This window comes from Haliotis rufescens, unplaced genomic scaffold, assembly GCF_023055435.1.
Source record: "Haliotis rufescens isolate VD_foot unplaced genomic scaffold, xgHalRufe1.0.p SCAF_14, whole genome shotgun sequence".
Lineage (NCBI taxonomy): Eukaryota > Metazoa > Mollusca > Gastropoda > Lepetellida > Haliotidae > Haliotis > Haliotis rufescens.
The window spans coordinates 12,932,089-12,955,353 of NW_025963824.1; the positions used below are offsets into that span (position 1 = coordinate 12,932,089).

Sequence of the window (23,265 nt, forward strand, 5' to 3'; positions counted from 1 at the left end):
TGGCGAGTTACATCACAATTTGCAACCCTATAATTTATAGTATTACAAGGACTCATACATTCTTAATATGATGAGGGTTCGCGGTGTGGGGAACATCTGAAGTGTTCAAGATTAGTTTAAAAATAATTCAAAAGTTTCAAAGGCGTTTTGTCGGGGATTGCATATGAGTGTTTCCACGATTACACATCCCACTTAATGACACTTCACGACCATTACCCCCAGAGGCGAAAGCGTATCGAACGGTTATGTAAAATCTGCAACTTCCCAGGCTTTGCAGGTGACTTCCAATATTAATTTCGATGCAAAGATTTCACGAACAAAGTGTAGTCAATATTGACAAAGAATTATCTCTGTCCAAACAGTTCGAATTTATAACGCATCCTGTGTGCTACTAACGGTAAAGTATTTTAATAGGTACTCAACAGTGACACACGTGAAGACCCGGTTTAGAAGACGCTATTAAGGGGGTCGGGTGGTCAGGCTTGTTGAGTTGGTGGGCGGTCGGGTAGCCTAGTGGTCGTCGGTTCGCTCGTCACGCCGAAGACCCGGGTTCGATGCCCGACATGGGTACAATGTGTGAAGCCCATTTCTGGTGTCCACCGCCGTGATATTCCTGGAATATTGCTAAAAGCGGCGTACAACCTCACTCATTCACTGTTGAGTTGGTTGTTCCATGTCATCGTATCCCAATTGCTCATTTCTATGCCTATGGAGTCAATCGGCCGCGGGTGATTGTCTGGACTGGATTCGATAGTTCCAGATCGCCGCAATATGTATCTTGAATGTTGCCGACAATGCGTCGACAATAGTAACAGTGATAACCCTAACAGTTTACTATAGGCTGAACAGATTGGGGCTGGCTTGGCAACACCAGGGACAGGTTGTGAGCCAATGGCGTTACATCATGTCTACGGAGATTTTGCCTTCGTTTTACAGATGACAGAAAATGGTGCTGGCGACGTAGAGGCGAGCGGTCTGCCAGGGCAACACTTCTTGACCATGATCGATATAGGATCGGTATCACACATGACAGGCGAACTGTTTTGGTTATTGTGAATTGACTTTTGACTTGGAAGTGATCTGTTGACGACATTTGCGTTGAACTCGCTGGAGTTATCGGCAACAATTTTGAACGCCAAGATGACAATGCCAGACCAATTATCTCCGACGAGAAGGCTTACGGACATAGTACTGGCCCGCTATGTCACCTGATGTGTCCCCAACAGAGCACCTGTGAGATGTTCTCGGGCCGAGGGTGTATGTCAGAGAGTCAGAACCCGCCAAAGTTGCCCGGCTTGAGGTAGCTCTTCAGGCAGCTGTTCGGGCCGAATTGCGGGCGATACCTGGGGCTGAACTTAATCATTCGAGGTGCCGTGCACCTATCGCCCGATGTGGTCGACAAACATGATTAGCTGAACCTTCACTTTAATCATAATCTCGGGTGAGGTGAAATGTCGTTTAACGTCGCGTCCAGGACTAACGTGCAAGCAAGTGTGTGTGTTTGTGTGGCTGTTTGTACTTATCCGGGCTGATGCCGTGTTATAGCGCCAGCCCACTGAGATACATACAGTGCCGCAGTTTTACATGAATACCCCTCTCAGACACAGTATACTCCCAGCCGACCAGTCCTTTATCCCTGTAATGTCGATCGCTAGGCAGGGTGACAACAAGTACCATATTTGAACGTCTTTTGGTATGACGCGGCCGGGGATCGAACCCATGACGCCCTACCACGAAGGTTTCCTTATGTTTTGTCGGTATTATATAAAGTTAGAACTCATCATATCCTCTGTCGTGTCAGCTTGGAACATTGTTATAAAGGAACGTAAGCCCAATTCACTCACTCCAGATGTGACCGCCTCCGTGGTCTTGTGGTAGAGCGTCCGCCCGGAGAGCGGAAGGTCCAGGGTTCGATCCCGGGCCGCGTCATACAAAAAGACGTTAAAAGATTGTACTTGTTGTTACCCTGTCTGGCGCTCGGCATTAATAGGCTAAAACAAGGACTGGTCGGCTCGGAGTCAGTATACTGTGTCTGAGTGGGGTATTCACGTTAAACTGCGGCATGGCATCTCAGTGAGCTAGCACTATAAATCGGCATCAGTCCGGACTAGTACAAGCAGCCACACATACACGTGCATGCACGTCGCTATATAAGTGCAATAATCTTGGACGCGACGTTAAACCCAATTTCACCTCACCTCACTCCAGATGTAATGTTAAAGAGTTGGGGTGAAATGGGGTTTAACGCGCGTGTTGTTGTGTGTGTTTGTGTGGCTTCTTGTGCGGGTCTGGACTGCTCACTAATATACATTGCCCACTCAGACTCCGAGCTGACCAGTCCGAGCGCCAGACAGGGTAACAACAAGTACCATTTTTTTTTAACGTCTTTTGTCTTTCGATGCGGCCGGGGATCGAACCCCGAACCTTCCGTTCTCCGGGCGGACGCTCTGCCACTAGACCACGGAGGCGGTCCGTATGTTAAAGAAATAAGTGAGGGGCAGTCACGAGAAATAGTCAGTGACGGCCGGGGCAGTCGGATAGCAAGTGGTTAAAGCGTCAGCTCACAACGCCGAAGCACCGGGTGCGATTCACCACATGGATACAAAGTATAACGCCCATTTCTGCTGTCCCTCGCTGTGATATTGCTGGAAGATTGCTGAAGGCGGCATAAAATCGTATTTCCTCATACACTCCATATAAACTGTCCGCTGAATGAATTTGAACAGAAAATATTAAAACAGATATTAAATTGTCCATTAACGTTCCTTAAGTATGTAAAACTACTAAGAAGCTCTAAATAGATCAAATCAACATGTGGCTACTTCCTACCCCCTCCCCCCTCCAAAATTGTGGCCGGAATGTTAATATTGTCACAAATGGAATGGTAGGCCTTGAGTGGAGGGGTCGTTATCTCTCAACATACACTCCCCCCCGACTGCTCGCCACATCCAGACTCGACTGACGAGCTTCTGATGACAAGTGGCATTCAGAGTGTAATCTCATCACTTAAACAACCATTCTCATCACGATACGACTTCATTTGTGTACCAATAGAAAGGCTGCATTGCAAGTAGGATGAATGTCTTATTAAAAGACAATGAATGCGGATTTACAATTCCTTAATCGTAATCCCTGTCTGCAGAAGCAGTTATTTCGAAATGACTGTTTTGTGTTCGTTGTTAAGTTTAATGGAATTGCCAAAACATATTTACTTTTTGACAAAATACAGAAGAAAGTGACCCCTTACCTCCACTAGTAGCTTTACCGTTACTCGAATGAATGAAGTGTGGACAGTAGCGGATATTATCAGCTGATCATTTGATATGTGTATTCGTCGTTTCTTCCTCGTTTCCTATCACCCCCGAGATGTTCATTCCAAACACTTAACTGATACACTACTAATCGTGATCCATTGAAAGCGTGGTAGAAACATGTAAAGATATTACATCATTCTTCATTTATCTTACACAAGTCTAAAGAGGTATACGAGTCCCTGAAGATTGAACTGATTCTGTTCCTGTGTCACAGAGTATCCAACCAGTTTCCACTAATTCTATGGTTCTTTTCACACAATAAGAGAAAAAAACATCAAAGATACGCCCTTCAATTCTGAAATAAAATATATCGAACGGGTAGTTTCGGATATAATAAATGTTAGTCATGCATATGCATTGTTTTGATCTGTGAACAAATAGCATTATAGACTGTTAAATGTCGCGAGTAACCTAGCATCATCGTGTTCTCGGAAGAGGACATATTCAAAAATATCAACTGAATTAACGTTTTTCTCTCGAAAAACTTGTCAAAAGAGGCAACTGATGGGATCGTGTGGTCAGGATCCCAGACTTGGTTGATGCATTTCATCGTATCCAAATTGCGTGGATCGGTGCTCATGATGTCGATCACTGTACTGTCTTGTCCAGACTCGCTTATTTGCAGACCGCCGTCATATAGCTGGAATACTACTGAGTGCGGCGTTTAACAAACATCCATCCATCCATCCATACATGTACTATTTTTTTAAATATCTTTTACAAATAAATTCTTGAGACAACAAAGCACAGAAAACAGTTCTTTAACCGGGAGTGGTGACTGATGTCCTCCTCTAATCCACAGTAAACCTGCACTAGGACTAACCCAATCACGTATTGATAACACACAATCTGTTAAAGTACGAAGGGTTTACAAGACGCAAAGCAAAGTATTTCAAGCAATCATGGAAGAGATGGTGACTAATTAGTCGGCTGGTGTGTGAGTGCTGGGCAATGACCGAAGACTTATCACAGAGGAAGTGTTGACTTCTGTCACGAACGACTTCATCTGTTGACTAACTGGTCTGTTTCTTGACAGAAAATCTGAACATTTACGGCAGTAAAACAGTCAACATAGCTACTGCAATTGATGTATTCCGGATTAAAGCGGAACGTATTGTTTTTGAAATATACTGCCTTGTTTGCAACTGAAGGGCACAAATAATATCACTGTCTGACTGCTTGTCTGTGCGTGTCTGCCTGCCTGCCTGCCTGTCTGTCTTTCTGTCTGTATTCAAGGGAAGTATTTTCGTTTACATGTACTGCTCAGTTGTCTTCTGAAAGGGACAAAGTCTGTCTGTCTGTCTGTCTGCCTTGTCGACTTCCACATATACTGCAAATGTAACAGTCGAGCAGAAAACACACATGTATATATCTGGATGTAATTTGAAATTTGCAAAGATAGACTGAAAATATTGCAATCTGCAAATATATGAATTGAGTCGTCTGCATATGCATGTTCTTGAAACAACTACATAACCTCGCAGGACCATCTGAGCACTTTTAGCCATGTCCGCCCAGATTCACTCATCATAATGCATTCATTTTATACATAAAATTACAAAAGGGGTAATTTTTGAGTGAGCGAGTGAGTTGGTGAGTGTGGTGTTACGGCACTTTCAGCAATATTCCAACAAGTAGAGGACACCTGATATGGCCTTCACTCATTGTACCTATTTGGGGAGCCCAGGCCTCCGGGATGCCCCACCACCCCTGGTCCTTTTGAAGTTTTCATCAAATCAGATGATTGTTCATTTACACAATGAAAAAAAAAAAGATCCAAGGATGAGATCACGATGTCCTCACAGATTCCATGTTGTTAAGAGATATATGTAAGTTATAAATGAAGGTAAAATCATTAAATTGTAGTTGGTTGTCTGGACCGTTGCCTACCCTTGAAACTATGTATATATGGTGGGCAGTTATAATTGAATTTAATTCCTAAGGACAGACTTCGGATATATATCGAAAGAGATTTCATAGGTATCAAAGGCAAATACTAATGGACATTATTTGATCCGAGCTCTGAAAATCACGAAAAAGGTAATCTTATCCTGCTCTTAGGATAGCATCCTCAACTCACACAACTGTCATTAAAGTAGGAACTGTCAGTGTAGAGATGGGAAAAACTGCAGATAGAGATCGGCATGTATATGATAAAACTTTTGACCATAATGTCATAGAAACGATTTCATCAACTGGACGGACGAGTGTTTGGGTGTAGATTCTGACCCCTTTCATCAATATTCGTGCAAAATCAAAGCAGGAAACACGAGAAAGGTGCTTTATACATGGGACACATCTGGGTAATCAAACCTAAGTCTTAAGTGTGAAGAGTGAAGATTTAATTTCAAATTTACCTCCCACCCTTTACGGATGATGAGAAAATCCGTGTCAGCGTGTCAGCAGTTCTTTGAAACATCTTATCAACCATTTGAGGATCGCTGGTATCGTCTTTGTCCTTTATCGTTTCAAACAAAAGTGTTTTATTGACATTAATCAAATTTCTCAAACAACTGATTTAAAACCAATTTCACTAAAAAAATGTTCTTTTAATAAAAAAGACATCAACTGCTTTGATCATAGTTATCGTCCCTTTTCAAACGGATTATGTTTTTCCTTTGCCGATATAATTAATTGATCAGATTGTGATTGTAAAAAAAAGAATAGAATAATGTGAGAATGGAATATAATAAATAAGTGAAAGATAATGCATGTTTCAATAATGTTTTAATAAGGTGTGTGAGGTTCAGTGTATCTTAATTTACTTTGCAAATTGATTACATTATTGTAAAATAAATGATTTCCTTGTGCTGGTGGCCATGAACACAGAAATACAGCATATCGATGATATACTGTAATCAATCATTAGGAACATAACAAGAAATATAAATACATGAGAGTTAACTCCTATAGGCTGGAGACAACAGTTAGGCAAATAGTGATTCGATTACAGAGGCCTTCACAGGCAAGTGACAACAGTTAGGCAAAATTAGATTCCAGAGGCGCACAGAACGGTTATCTGGATGAAATTCATTTGACACCGGATCAAATATAAAAATGGCAAATACGTGCAACTTAAGTTTCCTATTATATAACATCTGTATTTTACGATTTGACATCGATCGTTGATGACACTGCTTCTGTTTTGCAAATGGGGTCAGGAGATTTGGTAGTGTCCAATTCCTTTCTTTTATTACAATGAATATGTCGTATTTGTAGGGCACTGTTTCTGTTTACACCGGTACAATAATGTGGAGCAAAGAGTAGTGGACATAATATGAATGGATCAATGATGACACCAGGGTTAGCATGTGTTTATTTCTTGCCTTGCGTCTAAATACGTGTGTAATATTTTAAAACAAAACTCAGATCTGTGCAAAAAGAGATATGAAGCATATTTTATCATCCAAAACTGGCTCCCACAGGACATGAGATATGGCTTGGATGAGAGCAAGCGATATCTGCAGAGAGATGGTTCCCGACAGTCTGGTCTGACATCCTCCTCAAACCAGGGATGCGTCCTGCAGTCTCCGTAGCTGTGGCATTGCGATGACGTAGGTGGAACAGTCGAAAGTAGCGATCCTGTGCCGAGTGGTGTCTTGGTCGGCCGGTTCTCGGATGTTCTGCAGTGTAATTGAACTGCGTGTATCGGTCACATAGGCGGAAAATCGTGCTGTGGTGGACGTTGAAGTTGCGTGCAACAGAAGACTGCTATTCCCCTCTTTGGATACGTCCTATGACGATGATCCGTTCGGCAACGCTGAGTCTCGGCATTTTCGAACTTGAACAAATTTGACAATCGAATGACAAATTATGGGCTTATGCTTGCCTTTTCATAGCCACTTCCCCGTGTTACGAATGCCATATATCCAATTTATAGACCGTATATTTTGTGTAAGCAGGTTCAATGAACTACATGCTACCTGCGCTTTTCTTTTCTTTGAAGAGTCAATATCAAGGCTGCTCATCCAGCAGAAGAACGTGTCGGGAATCTAGTCTCTGGAAATATGCACTCACTCCAAACATTGCCTTTACTGTCGACTAACACTCGAAAGGTCAAATTCAGCACTGGAAATACTGAATGAATTTGATGTAAATGTATTGTAAACACGCATTACACCGCCCAGGCGAAACTTGACTTGTGTTATGTGTAATTCAATTTGCAAGGTCACTTCCTAATTTTACATCCCTCATCCTCATAGATGGCCTCCAAGTGGTATATAATTATTGTTATAACAAACACAGATGGCAATACCCAAAATGCTTTTTTAACGTCATTCTTGCACTTACTCAAAAGTGTGTGTGCCTTGTGCAATCAATGGCCAGATGATCGATATAACATTACTTGACTTTGAAATTACAGCAGTGCATGATATGATTAAATGACAAATGTGATATCACACGTGTGAACATCGAAATTTTATAGTGTTGAATATGTTGAGCCTTTTGTAATCACTCTGTTGTGTGATACAGACCGAATATTACAGCGTTTGACCTCAGGTGTTGAGGGCTATTAACTTAATTTATCCCCAGGGAGTTGTGGAACCTCGGGCACATAGCTCCTTACAGCGACCGAATGGCAAAAGAGATTGCACAATTCTAATAGTATCAGTTACGCATTACATTATTTCCTTGGAAAAGAGATACTGACTCTAATTACGGCTTTAATCATGTGACTGTAATCCTGCCGTAGTTAGCTATAAGGAACTATTTTGGTTCTTCAACATTCAAAGACATCTGGTGGTAAGATGAAATGGGCTCATGCTTGTCGTAAAAGGTGACTAAAGGGATCGGGTGGTCAGGCTCGCTGACTTGGTTGATGCATGTCATCGTATCCCAATTGCATGGATCGACACTCGTAATATCAATCATTGGATTGCCTGGTCCAGACTCGATTATTTACAGACCGCCGTCATTTAGCTGGAATATTGCTGAGTGCGGTGTTAAACAACAAAAAAAGAAGATAACTGCGACGTGCATTCAAGTGGTGGCCCGAACTACTGCCGGATTTATAGTGCTAGCCGACTGAGATACAATGACGCAATTTAACATGTCTTCGAGCTAAAAAGGTTTCGTGCTCTCTCCTTAAATCTGAGCGCCAGGCAACAACAAGTACCCACTTTCAACGTCATTTATTATGACGCGACCGGGAATCTGGACATCTGGATAACAGCATTGAAATATAGATATTTACAAGTAAGGAACAGTACCACCAATCTACACGGATCAATTAGAAACCTGGGTCCGAAGCAAATCAGGCTTTACGGTAACTTTAAGTCGTGTCTGATGTGGGAAACACTGTTGGTGTTAAGGGATGGTTCGTCAGGATCAATGTATGTTTTCAAATGAAGGTCACAATTAAGCATTCGGGCATTAAGCTGCTGATTAACTGCTTGAAGGACACAAACACGAGATAGCACATTTCCTATATATTACTCACCTGTTAAAGTAACAACTGTTTAATGAACACACATCTGTACAACACGTTTCTTATATAAGATACCTACACCATAAATCGCAGAGAACAATGAAGAATGATCAAACATTACTATTATGACGTCATTTCTGGAGATTCGAACATACGCTCACAATTTGATGACGTTGTGAATTGGGCGATGCTATGTTTTAGATGGTAGTCACATGTACCCTGTTGTTGACTGTAAGAAATGTTATACATGTCACAATTTTGTGAAAGACTTCCAAAACTACGCTTGAGAATAAAATAGATACATTCAAAAGTCTATATTTTGATGTTGGTGAGAATATTAACATTAAAGAGGCTGTACATAATGTTGATATATCATAAAAGAAATTAACGACTCGTGGTCATTGTTTAAAACACTGCAGGGAATAAATGTGTAGTGTTTTATTGTACGATAAACAACGAGTCTTTAATTTCTTCCATAATATTACATGCGGGCAATACTATTTGTGGTCATCACAATTGTAAATGATGACTCCAGTCGCGTTTTGCAAATGTACGCAACGTCTACTCTACTCCCAGAAGGATTTGGGACTGACCATTCATTTCATATTCGGAGGGGGGAGCTGGGATTTTATGGAAATAGAAAATAGCACCTGATATTTTTTTATAATGTGTTTCTCAAAAACCATATTCAGACTCAAGCGTTTTAATTTAAAACATATATGGCTTTGCAGCTGTAGCTGAAATAAATATCTAATCTACAGACGAAATCCCCAAATTCCCTTTGTGTTGATTTTATAACGTTCAGCTCGCTCGTACAATAAAATTATTCCCACTGTGACATGACTCGGTGATCAATCACTTCCTTGCCTTCACTTGGCTGAGTGTCATATTAAGAAGCTAGAATTTTCCGTTGAAATAAGACTTTTCTTACTTGGCGATGTTTCTTGGAAAGTTCTACTTACTGTATAATTAGGATCTGCATCTTAAGTTGTTCATACCACGTTCGTCAGTATTTTCAACATTGAATTAAAATAATATGCCAAATTCATGCCAAACTTTTCCACGTTTCAAAACGTACCTAACGAGAGAAATCTAATTGAATCTCGACTGACAACTGATAGTTTCGTTATTGTCAGGAGACACGCTCCCTTTCAAATTGAAACTCATGCCTTGGAATAATAGCTGGTGTATCTTGTTTCCTAAACAAGTCTAAAATCTAAATTAATCCCAGGACATTATTTATCGCTCCAAACACGTCACTGACCATGCATATCAATATACCCCGTTTCAGCAACACCAGGTCCTGGAGAAATAAGAATGAAGGTTAACAGTAATGTATTTAAAGGTCCATAAACTAATCGTATTGGCGCATTAATTCCTCAAAATTGAGGGTTAGGTGATGGAGAGATGAAATGGTGTTTAAGAACCTTTTCAAGATGCATGCACGTAACAGCGACAAAGTGTTAGTTATCTGAGCTACCATGCGGCAGTTTAACATGCATGGAAACCTCATTCAGATTCAGTATACTGACTCCGACCCGAACAGTCCATGCTCTATCTCTTTAATGCCGAACGTAAGGCAGGGAAACAACATGCGTCTTGAATTACACAACCAGGGGATCGAACCTCCGACCTTCCGCACTCTGGGCAGATGCTCCATCCACTGAACGAAGAAGTTTTACATTTTTAAGTAAAATGTCTGAATTTGTCACCGATATTTATAATCTAATCCTAACGTGGACACTTGGTTGCCAATAGATAGTGTCGTTTACCTTAGTATATATGTTTCTGAATTACACTCAACTTTAACTGTAAACTATATTCTTGAATAACGTACCAAAGCCTTCATGCTATGCTCCATGCTGTGATTTTACAGGTCCGAAAGTCAGTCACGGAGTTGGTATAAAAGTTGACAAGGATCATGGAAGAAATTTTGATATTTAGTTAAGTTTCTTTCTCAAAGACGAAAACTGACACCGACTCGTGGGACGGTTAACACGTCAAGTCCGTCAACACAATTTCCTATTCCTCTCTGCTCATTTTCCTCGGAGAGCGTGTACACGATCCAATCAATAACTAAGTGAGGATTTAGGTCACGAAACATTTCCTTTCATAAAATGATTGGCAAAGGCTTTATAGTTAAATTACAAATGGAGATCGTGTGGTGGTGATTATTATCCCGGGTTGTGAAATGAACTGATACAACAGATTTCATGAATGCCTGATTGTGGATTTACTATCATGTAGCACAAGTACAACTGCCTAAATCACGACACATGTTCCCATTCTGCAGAATGCTTTCGATACGACACTACGATGAGCCTTTTGTAGCCACACAATTATGGAAAGGGCCATTCTGCTGAAAGAGCAAACATTTCTTCTTGCAGTGAGGGCCAACATACAGCGCGTGGAGTATAGGCCTAGGGTGTTGCGTGTTTTGTGTCTAACTGCTCCCCGTGGAGTCATAAAACCATTGACATAGATATCCTGACAGCGACTGGATGGCAGAACAGATGCCAAAGGTATAATGGGATCAATTACACGCAGTGATATTTTCTCGAAGGAAGGCTGCAGATTAAATGAGCGTTTTGATCGAACCCTACTGTGTAATCTTAACGATATAACCTACACGAACTTTCTTTCTTTCAAATCGCGAATTTCCTCTTCATGTTGAGCAATTTACGATCAGCTCCCGCTAATGGCGTCTACATTTCTCAGTTGCCTTGGTACTTAAGATCATGTACATTTTTTTTTAAATTGCATGGAAGAAATGGTTAGGCTGACAGATAAACTTTTCAATGGAGATCTCACCATCAAAGCCCTGGTTAAGTCATTGCAGAAATGTAATGGTGGACACTCAGAATTAGTTGCCAAATATGACGACATGAAACGCGATGGTATGCCTCCAAACAGCCAGGTTTCCGTGTCACTACTAAGTCCGTGGTCGTAAGGCATAATATATACACTGACTATCGATTTTCCAATTACAAATGTGAATATGTAATGCATTATTGCTCAGACATATTGTGGAACTGTTCCAATTGCCCTGAGACACATGAGCATTCCATTATTACGCGTGAATCAATCTTCATGTTCAGCGGTATGCGTGTTAAATAACGATTATAGTAGATCATTGGGGTACTAGAATGCACGCCATCTGTTTGAAATTGAAATGGACATGTATGGTTTGTCGTTCCTGGAAAGAATATAGAATTATTATTTGAAAGTCGTTAATGCAATCCCGTTAATAACTAAACATTCTTATGACGTTTTCGAGTCAGTGGGCAAGGTCAGGGTGTGTCTGGTCACTGCGGAACACATGACAATTATATGAAGACGATGAAGTGAGAAGGATAAGATGTCCGAACGTGCATGTCAACCACGTAATCGATCTGACCCAGTCCATTGGGCTGTTACACGAGACAATATGCATGGTATGTTTTTGCTGTGGATTTCTAGGCTACGAGTTTATGCGGGCCAATCAGGCCTATTGTGAAGCACCGTGTGTGGTTCTGTACTGCCTGTGTACAGGTTCCAGCCCACGTCCATGACTATTCACTCACTAACAAGACGAGCTGACGTCAATAGACTTCAACTTCTTTATTCTTACCGTATGACATTTTGATACAAGGGTGGGTATCTATTGTAAGAACGTGTGTACAAGGGTCTCTCTTGAAATTATACTTTTGCAACCAATACAGGAACAGGTTGTCGAGCGTCTGATGAATGAGTAGATGCAATGGGTAACCCTTTCATGGAAATAACCATTTTCAAAAGGAAACATCTCAACATGTGTACAGATAGAACTGGGGTGAGTGAATGAGTGAGGGATTAAATTTTAACGTCACATCGGCACATCGTGAGTGATAAAAGGTATAATAAATAGAGTATCACCTTTTCGTTTTTAAAACTATTTGAGAACAATTCAAAGTGGACATTATTATTCAACAACACAATATAAAAATGGGCTATGGATCGCTAGCATCCAAAGTGAGGCCACCATTCTATAGGCCATTGGACTGGGGTTAGTGAATAGCTTACTGGAATTGATCAGTAAACTAACTATCACCAAAGTAACATCCCAAATCAAACCTATGCAATCCAATGAAGTTCAAAGCCACATTAACAAGTGGTCTTGGAAATGAAATCGAGATTCCACTCTTTTTCCAAATTTGGAACAAGAGCATGTGGTCAAATGTAAATGGTAAGTTACACTTTACAAATCGCCCTAATGACCAGATCGCGTGGGCTATTCACCGACTTGGTCTCCAGCCTAATTCTCTACATCAGCAGCTTTAGATGACGACTTGTGACCATTTCCTGAGTAGATCGCATGACTTCCTGTCTCTTTCGGAGAGATTTCTGATCAAAGTGATGGACATGTTCATGTATTCTAGCATTATGAGTAATCAAAAAGACTCGTTCTAACACATTTCATGATCATAGAACATTGCACTTGGTAAAGATTCAAACGTTACCATCATTGAAGAATGTGATCTGCCTTCTTTGTATTAATTCATTGAACAACCCTTATATAAACTCTCTTCTGTGTACACCTAGTTTCATGTATTTCTTGTCATCAGTGTTGCCTTTTTGGACAATTTGTTTACTGGATTATTCTCACTGTATGTTACAACTGCTATGTTGGAAACACTTCGATATTTTTGACGACATCGTTTGCTTTTTCGTAAGTCCTTCACATTTCAAAAACAAAATAGACAACAGATAGAAAAGAAAAAAAATCGATGGGACCTGCATCACTTCGGGCTTTCCTCCAACATTAAGCTGACACGCCGTGATGTAACTGAAATACTGTTTAAAGCGGCGTTAAACCCAACTCACTCACTCACTCGTCCAGACGAAACTTGACTTGTGCATAGTCACTTGACTTTGAAATTACAGCAGTGCACGATGTGATTAAATGGCAAATGAGGTATCACAAGTGCGAAGTGCAAAGTTCCTGTATAATACGTCTAAAAGAATTGAAAAAAAACAACAACAAACGAAGAAGTATGTCGGGAACGCAACATAGTTTTAAAGTAACAATAGTATATCATATCATAAGTATATTCTTTGGTAATACGTTCCTCTTCCAGATAATCTCATCCCTTTTCTTGAGCAAACACTTTCTGGAGTATTGCTAAACTACTTTTGTGTGTATGTTTGGACAGAGACGATCACTTTCAGATGATCAAAGGATCATTTTATGTCCAAAAAAACTTTTGAACATCCGTAAGATGGCGAAAGTCTTCATAATGTGATTTATGTTGCATTATGTTTTACCTTTAACAAATTACGATCTTTGACAGAATACAAATTTCAATCTTAATAAAAATTCGTTTCTGGGTGCACCTGGTGTCATTTTATTTATTGTCGTGAATGTTGCCTTTTGGACAATTTGTGTACTGCATTATTCTCACAACCTACATGTTGGAAACACTTCAATATTTTTGGACGACTCAGTTTGCCTTTTTGTAAGTCCTTCACCTTCACATTTCAAAAACAAAATAAACAACAGATAGAATAAGAAATATAAGATTCATGATGTATGTTTAGTGTTCTCTTTGCCTTAGAAGGACACATCTGAAAATGAATCTGGTTAAAATATAATGTTGTCTTAAATAGTTCCAATCATCAAACATGAGATAGCAGGATCGAGTACTATAGTGACACTGCTGCACACAAGTGGTCACTGTGGTCGTCGGAATTTCATTGTCACTTTGCAAAATTTAAAAGCATCCTTTGTGTTCAGATTCTTTGCCGAGATAATTAATTGATCAGATTATGATTGCAAAAGAAGAACAGAGTAATGTAAAAATGGAATATAATGAATAAATGAAAGAAAATGCTATTTTGCATCAATGTTTGAATAAGGTATGTGAGGTTCAACGTGACTAAACTTACTTTGACGTGGATTTCACAATTTGACACCGATCGTTGACGACACTGCTTCTGTTTAGTTAATGGGGGTCAGGAGATTTGGTAGTTTCCCATTCCTTTCTTAAAATCAAGTCTCTAGAAATATGCACTCACTCCAAGTATTGCCTTTACTGTCGACTAACAGTCGAAAGGTCAATTTCAGCACTAGAAATACTGAATGAATTGGATGTAAATGTATTGTAAAGACGCATTACATCGTCCAGACGTGTGAAGCCCATTTCGGCTGTCCGCCGACGTGATATTGCTGAAATATTGCTAAAAGCGGCGTAAAACCACACTCACTCACTCACTCGTGGGCACGGGTGGCCCAGTCGTCTAACGCGCCGCGATTCGCTGTGCAGAGTTGCGTCCCTTGGACACGCCAGAAACCTATGGTTGTGGGTTCGAATCCCGTTCATCCCGATTATGTTTCTAGGTTTGTAAGCACCGTACCCGTGCTCGTGGGTTTCACCGAAGTGGTAAACTCCAGGGTGCCGTTTCACGAAAGCCTCTTAGCGCTACGACCTCCTAAACCACGTCGTAAAGCACCTTTTAAATATTTGTGCCGTTTCACAAAGATACTTTTCAAAAGGGGGATTCCTAAGCGAATTAGGAGATATACATGGTATTGCCAAATCAAGTGTTTGTCGCGTGTTGGAAAAGACGACAGATGCAATCGTAAAGTCGTATGTCTTGATCCGGTTTCCAACGCCCGACAAACACGCTAAACTAGCGGAGGATTTCTTCCACATCTGTGGTTTTCCGAAAGTTGTTGGCTGCATAGATTGTACTTTGATACCCATTCAACGACCAGCATTAGATGAAGCAGTATATGTGTGCAGAAAAGGATTCCACGCCATCAATGTGCAAGCTGTGTGCGACGCCCAACTCCGGTAAATATCCTTGACGTCCTTGACCCTTGCAATGTAAACAAACAATCTAGACTTGCTGGTACTTTCAGATAATAAACGTCATTGTGTCATAATTGATTTGTCAATAGCTCATGTAGGCTTATTTATGTCCAAATGTTTCATAATTATTCGGCTTATTTAAATATTATTTTCTTAACGAATGTGGACTTGTGGATTTAATTATTTATGTATGTATTTTTTTTTATTTTTGCAGATTCACAAACATTATTGTACAATGGCCAGGATCAACCCATGATTCACATATTTTCAACAACTGCAATTTGAAAAGGCATCTGGGGGATGGGAAATATGACATCTGGCTTCTTGGTGATTCAGGGTAGGTATTTATGTCATGTTTGTCTTTTAATGTATACATACATATATATCGGGAACATTAAATTTATCAAAACATTCTACATTAGGTATGCCTGTAGACCCTACCTCCTGACACCTGTCAACAACCCTGCAAATGAAAAAGAGGAGAAATACAACCGCTGTCATATTGGAACAAGGAACTCAGTTGAGAGGTCATTTGGATTGTGCAAATCTAGATTCAGGTAAATATTTAATTCATGGAAGCTTTATGTTTTAATTCAAGGTTTTGCTGAAGTAACTGGACTAATGAGCATGTGTATTGCTGATTGTATGTCATTCTGATTTCAAAATACCTGTGCTGTTGGCATGTATTTATCATGATATAACATTTATACTAACAGGTAATATAAAATATGCGTTTACCTGATGATAAGTATTACTTGCTAAACTATAATTATATATGAAATGATGTATAAATATTACACAATGATAACTCATGAAAGCACTTGATGTGGATCTAATTATTATAGGAAAACTTAGTATAAATGTTATATCATGATATATTCATCACTATATTTGTAAACACAACTATGTAAATATGTTACATCTGCTTAGGTGTCTACACAAATCAACAGGATGCCTGTTATTCAGCCCACAGAAGAGCATCAAAATTATTACTGCCTGCTTTCAACTTCATAATTTGCCAATATTACTGAGGTTGCCTGAGCCTGATGTTCTTTGTGAGACTCCTGGACCAGAGGTGGACAGCAATCCTGCTGATAACCAAAACATGGATGGATGTAGAGTCAGGGGAAATCTTATCAACACTAGGTTTTAAATGAGGTAGCATACATATCCAATTGTGACACTTTTACTAAGAGGCCACATAATGTCAATAATCCCATACTAAAAGTTGTAAGGTAGCACTTTTTCAATAATCCAGCACCACTTTATGGCCACACTTGTGAATATTGCATATTATTGTTTTTAGGAGTTTATGAAAATGTATAGTTTTTTTGTACATATGCTATATCCAAATAATAACACAAACAACTAAACATCTTTGTGATCACAAGTAAACAGTAACATGAGTCACTGCCTTTAATCAAATTTGATTATGGGAGACAATGAGTTTCCAAATGATTTTTTTATATTCAAATTTCTCTCTTTCCAGGTCCAGGCTCTGTCTTTGGATGTCACGGATGTCCCGCTCCACAGACAGAATTTCCTCAAGGAGTGACATCTTTCTCTCCTCCTGGGCTTGTAAGGACTTTATCTCTCCCAGAATGTCTTCTGAAAATATTAAGACAATTTTTGGTAATATCAATGATATTTGGATGTTCATTAATATTATTTTATTAAACATTTATGATCATGAGATGTAATACTGAAACCACTACATTATGAAAAGATATATGCCATACCTTCATTAGATGTTTTCTTGATCAGAGGCTTCCCTTTAGGTTTTCCTTGAAAACAAATTTGTATTGTTATTAACTAGAATTCATGATAAAGTGACTTGATTTTTTAATGTTAATACAAATTTACTATTGAATAAAGTTGCATTATGTTTAATACATACTGGTTCTGATAGCAGGAGTCATCATTATATCCTCCAGACTGGCTTGGTTCTTTTCTGAAATGTATATAGTATTTTTAAGACAATTGTAACTGCTAACATCTCACATGGGGTACCGGTATTCAGTTTGTTCACATGTATTTACAGCATACACTTGGATTTTTAGAATAAAATAGCACCAAGTTTATGAATTTATTCACCATGTCAGTGTAAATTGTAACATTTGATTATCTTTATTATTAAAAATTATTTCATACCTGTGATACATGTAGTTCCACAATCATTTTCTCCTGTGCTTGTAGCTGTCAGTGGAGTGTAAAACACCTCCTGTGTAGAATCTGAAATATTTTAGTTGTGAGTGCACTAAAATATTTGTATTGAAGATATTGGTTAATTGTGCCTGACCATTAAGTGCATTGAGAAATCTCATATATTTCTTTTGTATACATGTGTTCATTTATAATACATTTAATATGTAAGGGGAATTTCACTGCAAACACGAAAACGTCGTTTTTTTCCGTATATGGTCATTGGACGGAAAAACGACTAAAAATTCATTAAAATTGATTAATTGGTCAGCGTCTAGAAAGTGTGCAGAAAAGGGTCGAGTTTTTCAAGCGTAAAATGGACGGAAAAACGATGCTTTTTGCTCCGCCTTGTACAACTGTTAGCGGCCAATCAGATGGCGCTGGTCCCCCGACGCACGTGATGTCCAAGGCTTCCTTTCGGAAGCTTTAGGTTTCGTATTTCTGGCATGCCTTGCTCTAGTATCTGTCGCGCGCAGTGCAGCGAGATTTGCTGATAAGCTAGTTTTAGGATATGTTACATGTTAATGGAATTCAGACACGCGCCAAGAAGTCAAACCAAACAATGTTACTAAGTTTATTGTGGTAACGGCTATGTACAGTTACCCCTATCGGATAATGGGTTGTGTTTCATTTGGTTATAACAATAACTAATTTTTTCATGTGAAGTTTACAAGATATACGACTTGGACGCGAGGTCGGTCACATGACGTTCTTCACGTGACTGTATTCTTGAAAAGGCGTAAACACTGACTACTTCCACATTCCTGGGGAAAACCCTTGGAATTCCCTGGTACGAATTCATACAGAAGCGTGGTTGCAAGCCCATTTAAGGATACCCTCGGTACAACCCATCCCAGAGAGAAAAAAACACGAAAAAAAATCCAAACTGTCGCAGTGACAATTTACAGAAATCTATGAATTTACCTTAGTATCTATTTGACACATCTTCACAATCACCTTTCAATGATCGGCCAATTGATCAGTGATGCCAAAGGCTTGAAATAGCCACAGGTTAATTAACAACTTCGAAAATATCTCCCGTCACGTTTATCGTGTCGGCCATTTTGACGTATTGTACTTGATGTATTATGTATTACGACGCTGTCATTGTAATTGACTTACTGAGGTAATTCTGTAAAAGATCTTCTCATCTAATGAGGATATTGTTTGGAATATATTTCTTGTAAACATACTAAAACATATGTTCCTCGCTTTGGGGGGGGAACTATTTAATTCCGGGGTGGCCCATTAAATCTAGTAGTAAGTCAAGGCACCATGCGTGATCTGTTATTTTATGTGTTTAAATTACGATTTGGGGCGTTAATAAAATACACTGACGCAAGTATATTCTATTCAAATCAATTGGATAATTGAATATGCTTTCTTTTACATATTACATAACATCACTGCACAAAATATGAACAGTTGCAGTAACACACTACGGTAATCGCATTAAACATCATTTTCAACTGTACGGTATTTCAGTTATATCATGGTGTATCAGACTGATGTGGGATAAAAATCCGAAGTGATTCAGGTCATCCAATTGGTGTTCGGGAAAAGGTGAGCGTATCCTGCCACACAAGTGGCACCCGTCACAAACACATGCAAGGACAAGTCAATTGTTCACCTGAACAAAGCACGGAAACACACAATGATGCCCGTCCTCAGTTTTACCGAGCATGTAAATTATTTTGTCCGTCAAAAACATGGACGAGTATAAACAATATGTTCATTCACGTAATACATGTCATACATTTGACAAAATGTATTAACTCGGAGCATTATTGTTAATCACAGCGTATGCAGTTGAACTCATCACCCATCCCATTATTGATAACCCTTCTTGAAGATCTATGAAATCAGAAGCTGCAACACTCTATCTTTTAACTGGCATGTCAGACTTTTATTTCATTACTCAGTTTTATTTGCACGGATTACTATGGAAGGGACATTGTCTCGTTGTCGCATTGTCGCATTGACGCCTTTACAAAAACAAGCAAAACGTGTCAAAATTAACAAAAGCGCGACAATTGGCCATTTGTCGCATTGTCGCGTGTTCGCACTGTCGCTCTTTGATAATCCTTTTCTTTATTTTACTAAAGGGCGACGATGCCGTAACGCGACATTTTCAAGGTCAAAATATGTCTCGTTGTCGCATTGTCGCCCCAACACAAATGTGTATAAAAGGCGTAAAGTTCAGTTATTGTTACAGTTAGGAAGTTCAACCTGATAAATGTACGTCTTGAAATGAAAACACAAGTCCGTCCGCGAGTCCATAACGTTTTATTGTGAGCTCTTCTCTAAAAGTGCTTAGTGTTCAACTCCCAGTTCCAAACACGTAGTACCTCCTCAATAATCCACATACCTCCAGTGCAGTGGTCTTCCGGAAGATCTTACTCTTGACCGTATTAGACAACTGACGAGTGCACGCCTGACCTGTGACCTCGTTGCAACCCTCGTGATGTGTTTGCCGAAGGGAGAGGTGTAGGAAATGTGTGCTCCAGCCCAGCGCAGAGCTCGCGACACACTGTATACTGATGTATACAGTATATTGCAGTTGATATACTGTATACTGCATGTGATACTTATTTGCGGAAATGTTACAACTTTCAAGATTCAAGATTCAATTTGCATATATTTCATATACAACAGACCGCCGTCATATATCACTGGAATACTGCTGAGAGCGGCGTTAAAACAAATTGTTTTCATAATGGAGCGCTGCAGTCATTTAAAATAGAACCGTATACATATGTACATGTAGTACCAACTCACTCTATTTGTTTCAAATATTCAGCAGAAAATATATTATTAACCAGGTCTTTGGGAAAAGATATCAGATTTTTATAAGCAGCCACATAGGGATGATAAAGGACCCCTCGCTGATTAGGTTCTTGTTTACTTAAGAGCAGAGTTGGCCATGTTAGATGATATAACCAAAATCCGGGAGCTCCGGCGGGGGGCAAGCTGGTCTTGTTAGTGTATGGTATGAGCTGTGACGTTGACCCAAGAGAATAATGTAAAACATGAGACCAACTCAATTCTATAATGATTGGGAAAGTCTAGATTTCCACAGCTCTAGCCTGAAATTAAGAATTGTTCTATGCTCCATTTTAATTGTATTATTTTCATTTTGTAGACATGGATGGACCAACCAGGAAAGACATTGATGGAATATTAATATCACATGTTACCACTGATCCAGTTAAATTCATCACACAATAATAAATTAGTATTTGACATTACGGCATTTGATTATTAGGGCATGATCATGTACATGTTCACTGTAGTCATGTACACACCAGTCAACTTGATTATAATTTTTATCAAAGTGTAGCGCGGCATCAACGATTACTTTATGATATCCTCACTTGTCATCGATGTATTGACATCGAACAATGGACGGCAATTCGAAATTCTTATGGATAGCTTCAATAGGGACAGCGCCGGTGTCAGTACAATTGTCCTAGTTAAAATAAGTATCTACAAAATATAATCTGAAGCAGACAAGAACAATATTTTTTTATTAATGCTTACTTTCATGGATAGAATTAAGGCAATCTAGGCTTGCCAAATCGTTCTAGACTTGAGCTGGATTCCTTTTAAATTTATTCTGTATGGTCTGGGAGACGAACGGGCGTCAGTATCGCATGGAGAACTTGGACAGCCTTAATCAGTGTAATCGGATATGTTGTGGAGTTTCTGTTTTGGGCTGTTTGCTGAATATATAGAATTGCGAGTTATGTATACTCTGTATTCTTTCGTCATGGTAGCATATATATTTTATATGTTGCTTTTTGAATTACCCACAAATAATGAGAACTACAATGTAAACCTCTCTCTGGAGATATGCAATACTACTACTGAAGGGCATATCTGAAAAATGGGACTTCTCGACAAATATTTCTTTCTTAAATACTACCCGTTACAGGCATTCTGATCATTATATCATACTTTGTACAGTTTAAAAGTCAAATAATGGCAAATTGTGTATCTTTCTACATTTTGAATTAATTATATTTTCTGAAATAAAACCTTAGCATCAGATAGTGATATTAGATAAACAGAAATATGATAGTAAAACAAATTATTTTAATCTATTCTTGTGAATAGGTAACGAGAGATCTAGGCAACGCACTAACGTAGCCATTTATGAAAAATGAAATATTAAAAGTTTAGGGTTTGAACATGCACATTGAATGACAGGGAAGAAAGCAACGCAATAATTAAATTATGAATCAAATTATGTTATAAATATAACAGAATATTTAGAAAATATAAGTTTAATTTCTCATTGTTGGAAGGTGTTTAATAATTTTATAGATTTTGTTTGATTGTTTGTTGTTAACGCCGCACTCAGCAATATACCAGCTATATGACGGTGGTTCGTAAATAATCCAGTCTGGACCAAACAATTTAGTCATTATCATCAAGAGCACCGATCTACGCATTTGGGATACGATGACATGCATCAACCAAGTCAGCGAGCCAAGTCGCCTTCGTACAAGCATGGGTCGTTGAATGCCTATTCTTACCCGGATTTTCAAGGGTATTTTTTTAAATAATAAGGTACAATGAAATTCTGTATATGTCCATAATAAGTGTGTATAAGTAGATGGATAATATGTCCATACATGCCAAGTAAATGGTATATGCATTAATTTAAATGCAAATGATTCAATGATGAGTTCTTTCACAAGTCCATATTTCAAGGCATGTATTTGATATTCATAATAACTCCACAAAAGCTACACAATGGCAACAAAACGGTACCAGCATCACAGATACCAATAATACATGAGATACATATAATTACTTTAAAGTTAAAACATGTATCTAAATAGAAAATTAGAAGGATACACTTCCGTATTTGTTTTCGTTTGGAGAGAAAAGTTGTGATTGGTATCTGATGGGTGCAAACAGGTGTTCCCTCGGCCCAGGCCTTGCGGCAATGCTATAGCCCAAAATGAAACAAGCCTTGTTCAACAGGTTCAGACTCAAATTTCTATCCCACTTGGGCTCGTGTCGATATGTGTCAGAAGAAATGAAATATTACAGCACTGGTGAATAGGTTATATGCGCATGTCAGCGTCGATCCTATAATATCCTTTTATGCAAAATACATATATACTGATGAATTAAGGTAGTAATACTACGCAAATATATGTCCAGATGCATACATCAGTATCATCTCGTGATCTTAATTCGTGCTTTGAGCCCTTTTTCTACCGGAGATTCTGGGGTGTTACATCACACCAGAAAGCCAGGTCCAAATTCAAGTCATAATTTTATGGTCCGTCTTGTAGGTTGGAAACCAATATCGCAATATGGCTAAATATTGCTGAACGTGGTATTAACCCGATTACTCACATAATTATTCCATTTTCTACAGTCATCTGCGAACACTATCTTTAAGGAGGTATATCTGTATCATCCAAATGTCCATACATACATGTCCACATTTATATGTATAAAGCAAGTCGTCCTG

At 39.0% G+C, this 23,265-nt stretch overlaps 1 protein-coding gene and 1 long non-coding RNA gene across 2 annotated transcripts; one reads left to right on the plus strand and one right to left on the minus strand.

Moving 5' to 3' along the window:
* The first annotated feature begins 891 nt into the window (after positions 1 to 891).
* LOC125379197 (putative nuclease HARBI1) lies at positions 892 to 16,667 on the plus strand. The gene is made up of 7 exons (XM_048395422.1): positions 892 to 1,017; positions 1,227 to 1,300; positions 15,240 to 15,554; positions 15,787 to 15,909; positions 15,995 to 16,129; positions 16,503 to 16,613; positions 16,646 to 16,667. The coding sequence occupies exons 1-7, from the start codon at positions 892 to 894 to the stop codon at positions 16,665 to 16,667; spliced, it is 906 nt and encodes a 301-aa protein (XP_048251379.1).
* Positions 16,668 to 17,110: 443 nt separating this feature from the next.
* On the minus strand, positions 17,111 to 17,523 carry LOC125379257. The gene is made up of 3 exons (XR_007220645.1): positions 17,470 to 17,523; positions 17,312 to 17,356; positions 17,111 to 17,180 (listed from the first exon to the last, which is right to left on the minus strand). It is a non-coding gene; the product is annotated as an uncharacterized LOC125379257 (long non-coding RNA).
* Between the last annotated feature and the right edge of the window lie 5,742 nt (positions 17,524 to 23,265).

Excerpts from the sequence above, each read along its gene's own strand:
- LOC125379197 (XM_048395422.1), top strand. The coding sequence starts at position 892 with ATGGCGTTACATCATGTCTACGGAGATTTTGCCTTCGTTTTACAGATG. Across the intron at positions 1,018-1,226 it reads CCATGATCGATATAGGATCG|AGCACCTGTGAGATGTTCTC; the intron begins GTATCACACATG and ends TGTCCCCAACAG. Across the intron at positions 15,555-15,786 it reads GTGTGCGACGCCCAACTCCG|ATTCACAAACATTATTGTAC; the intron begins GTAAATATCCTT and ends TTATTTTTGCAG.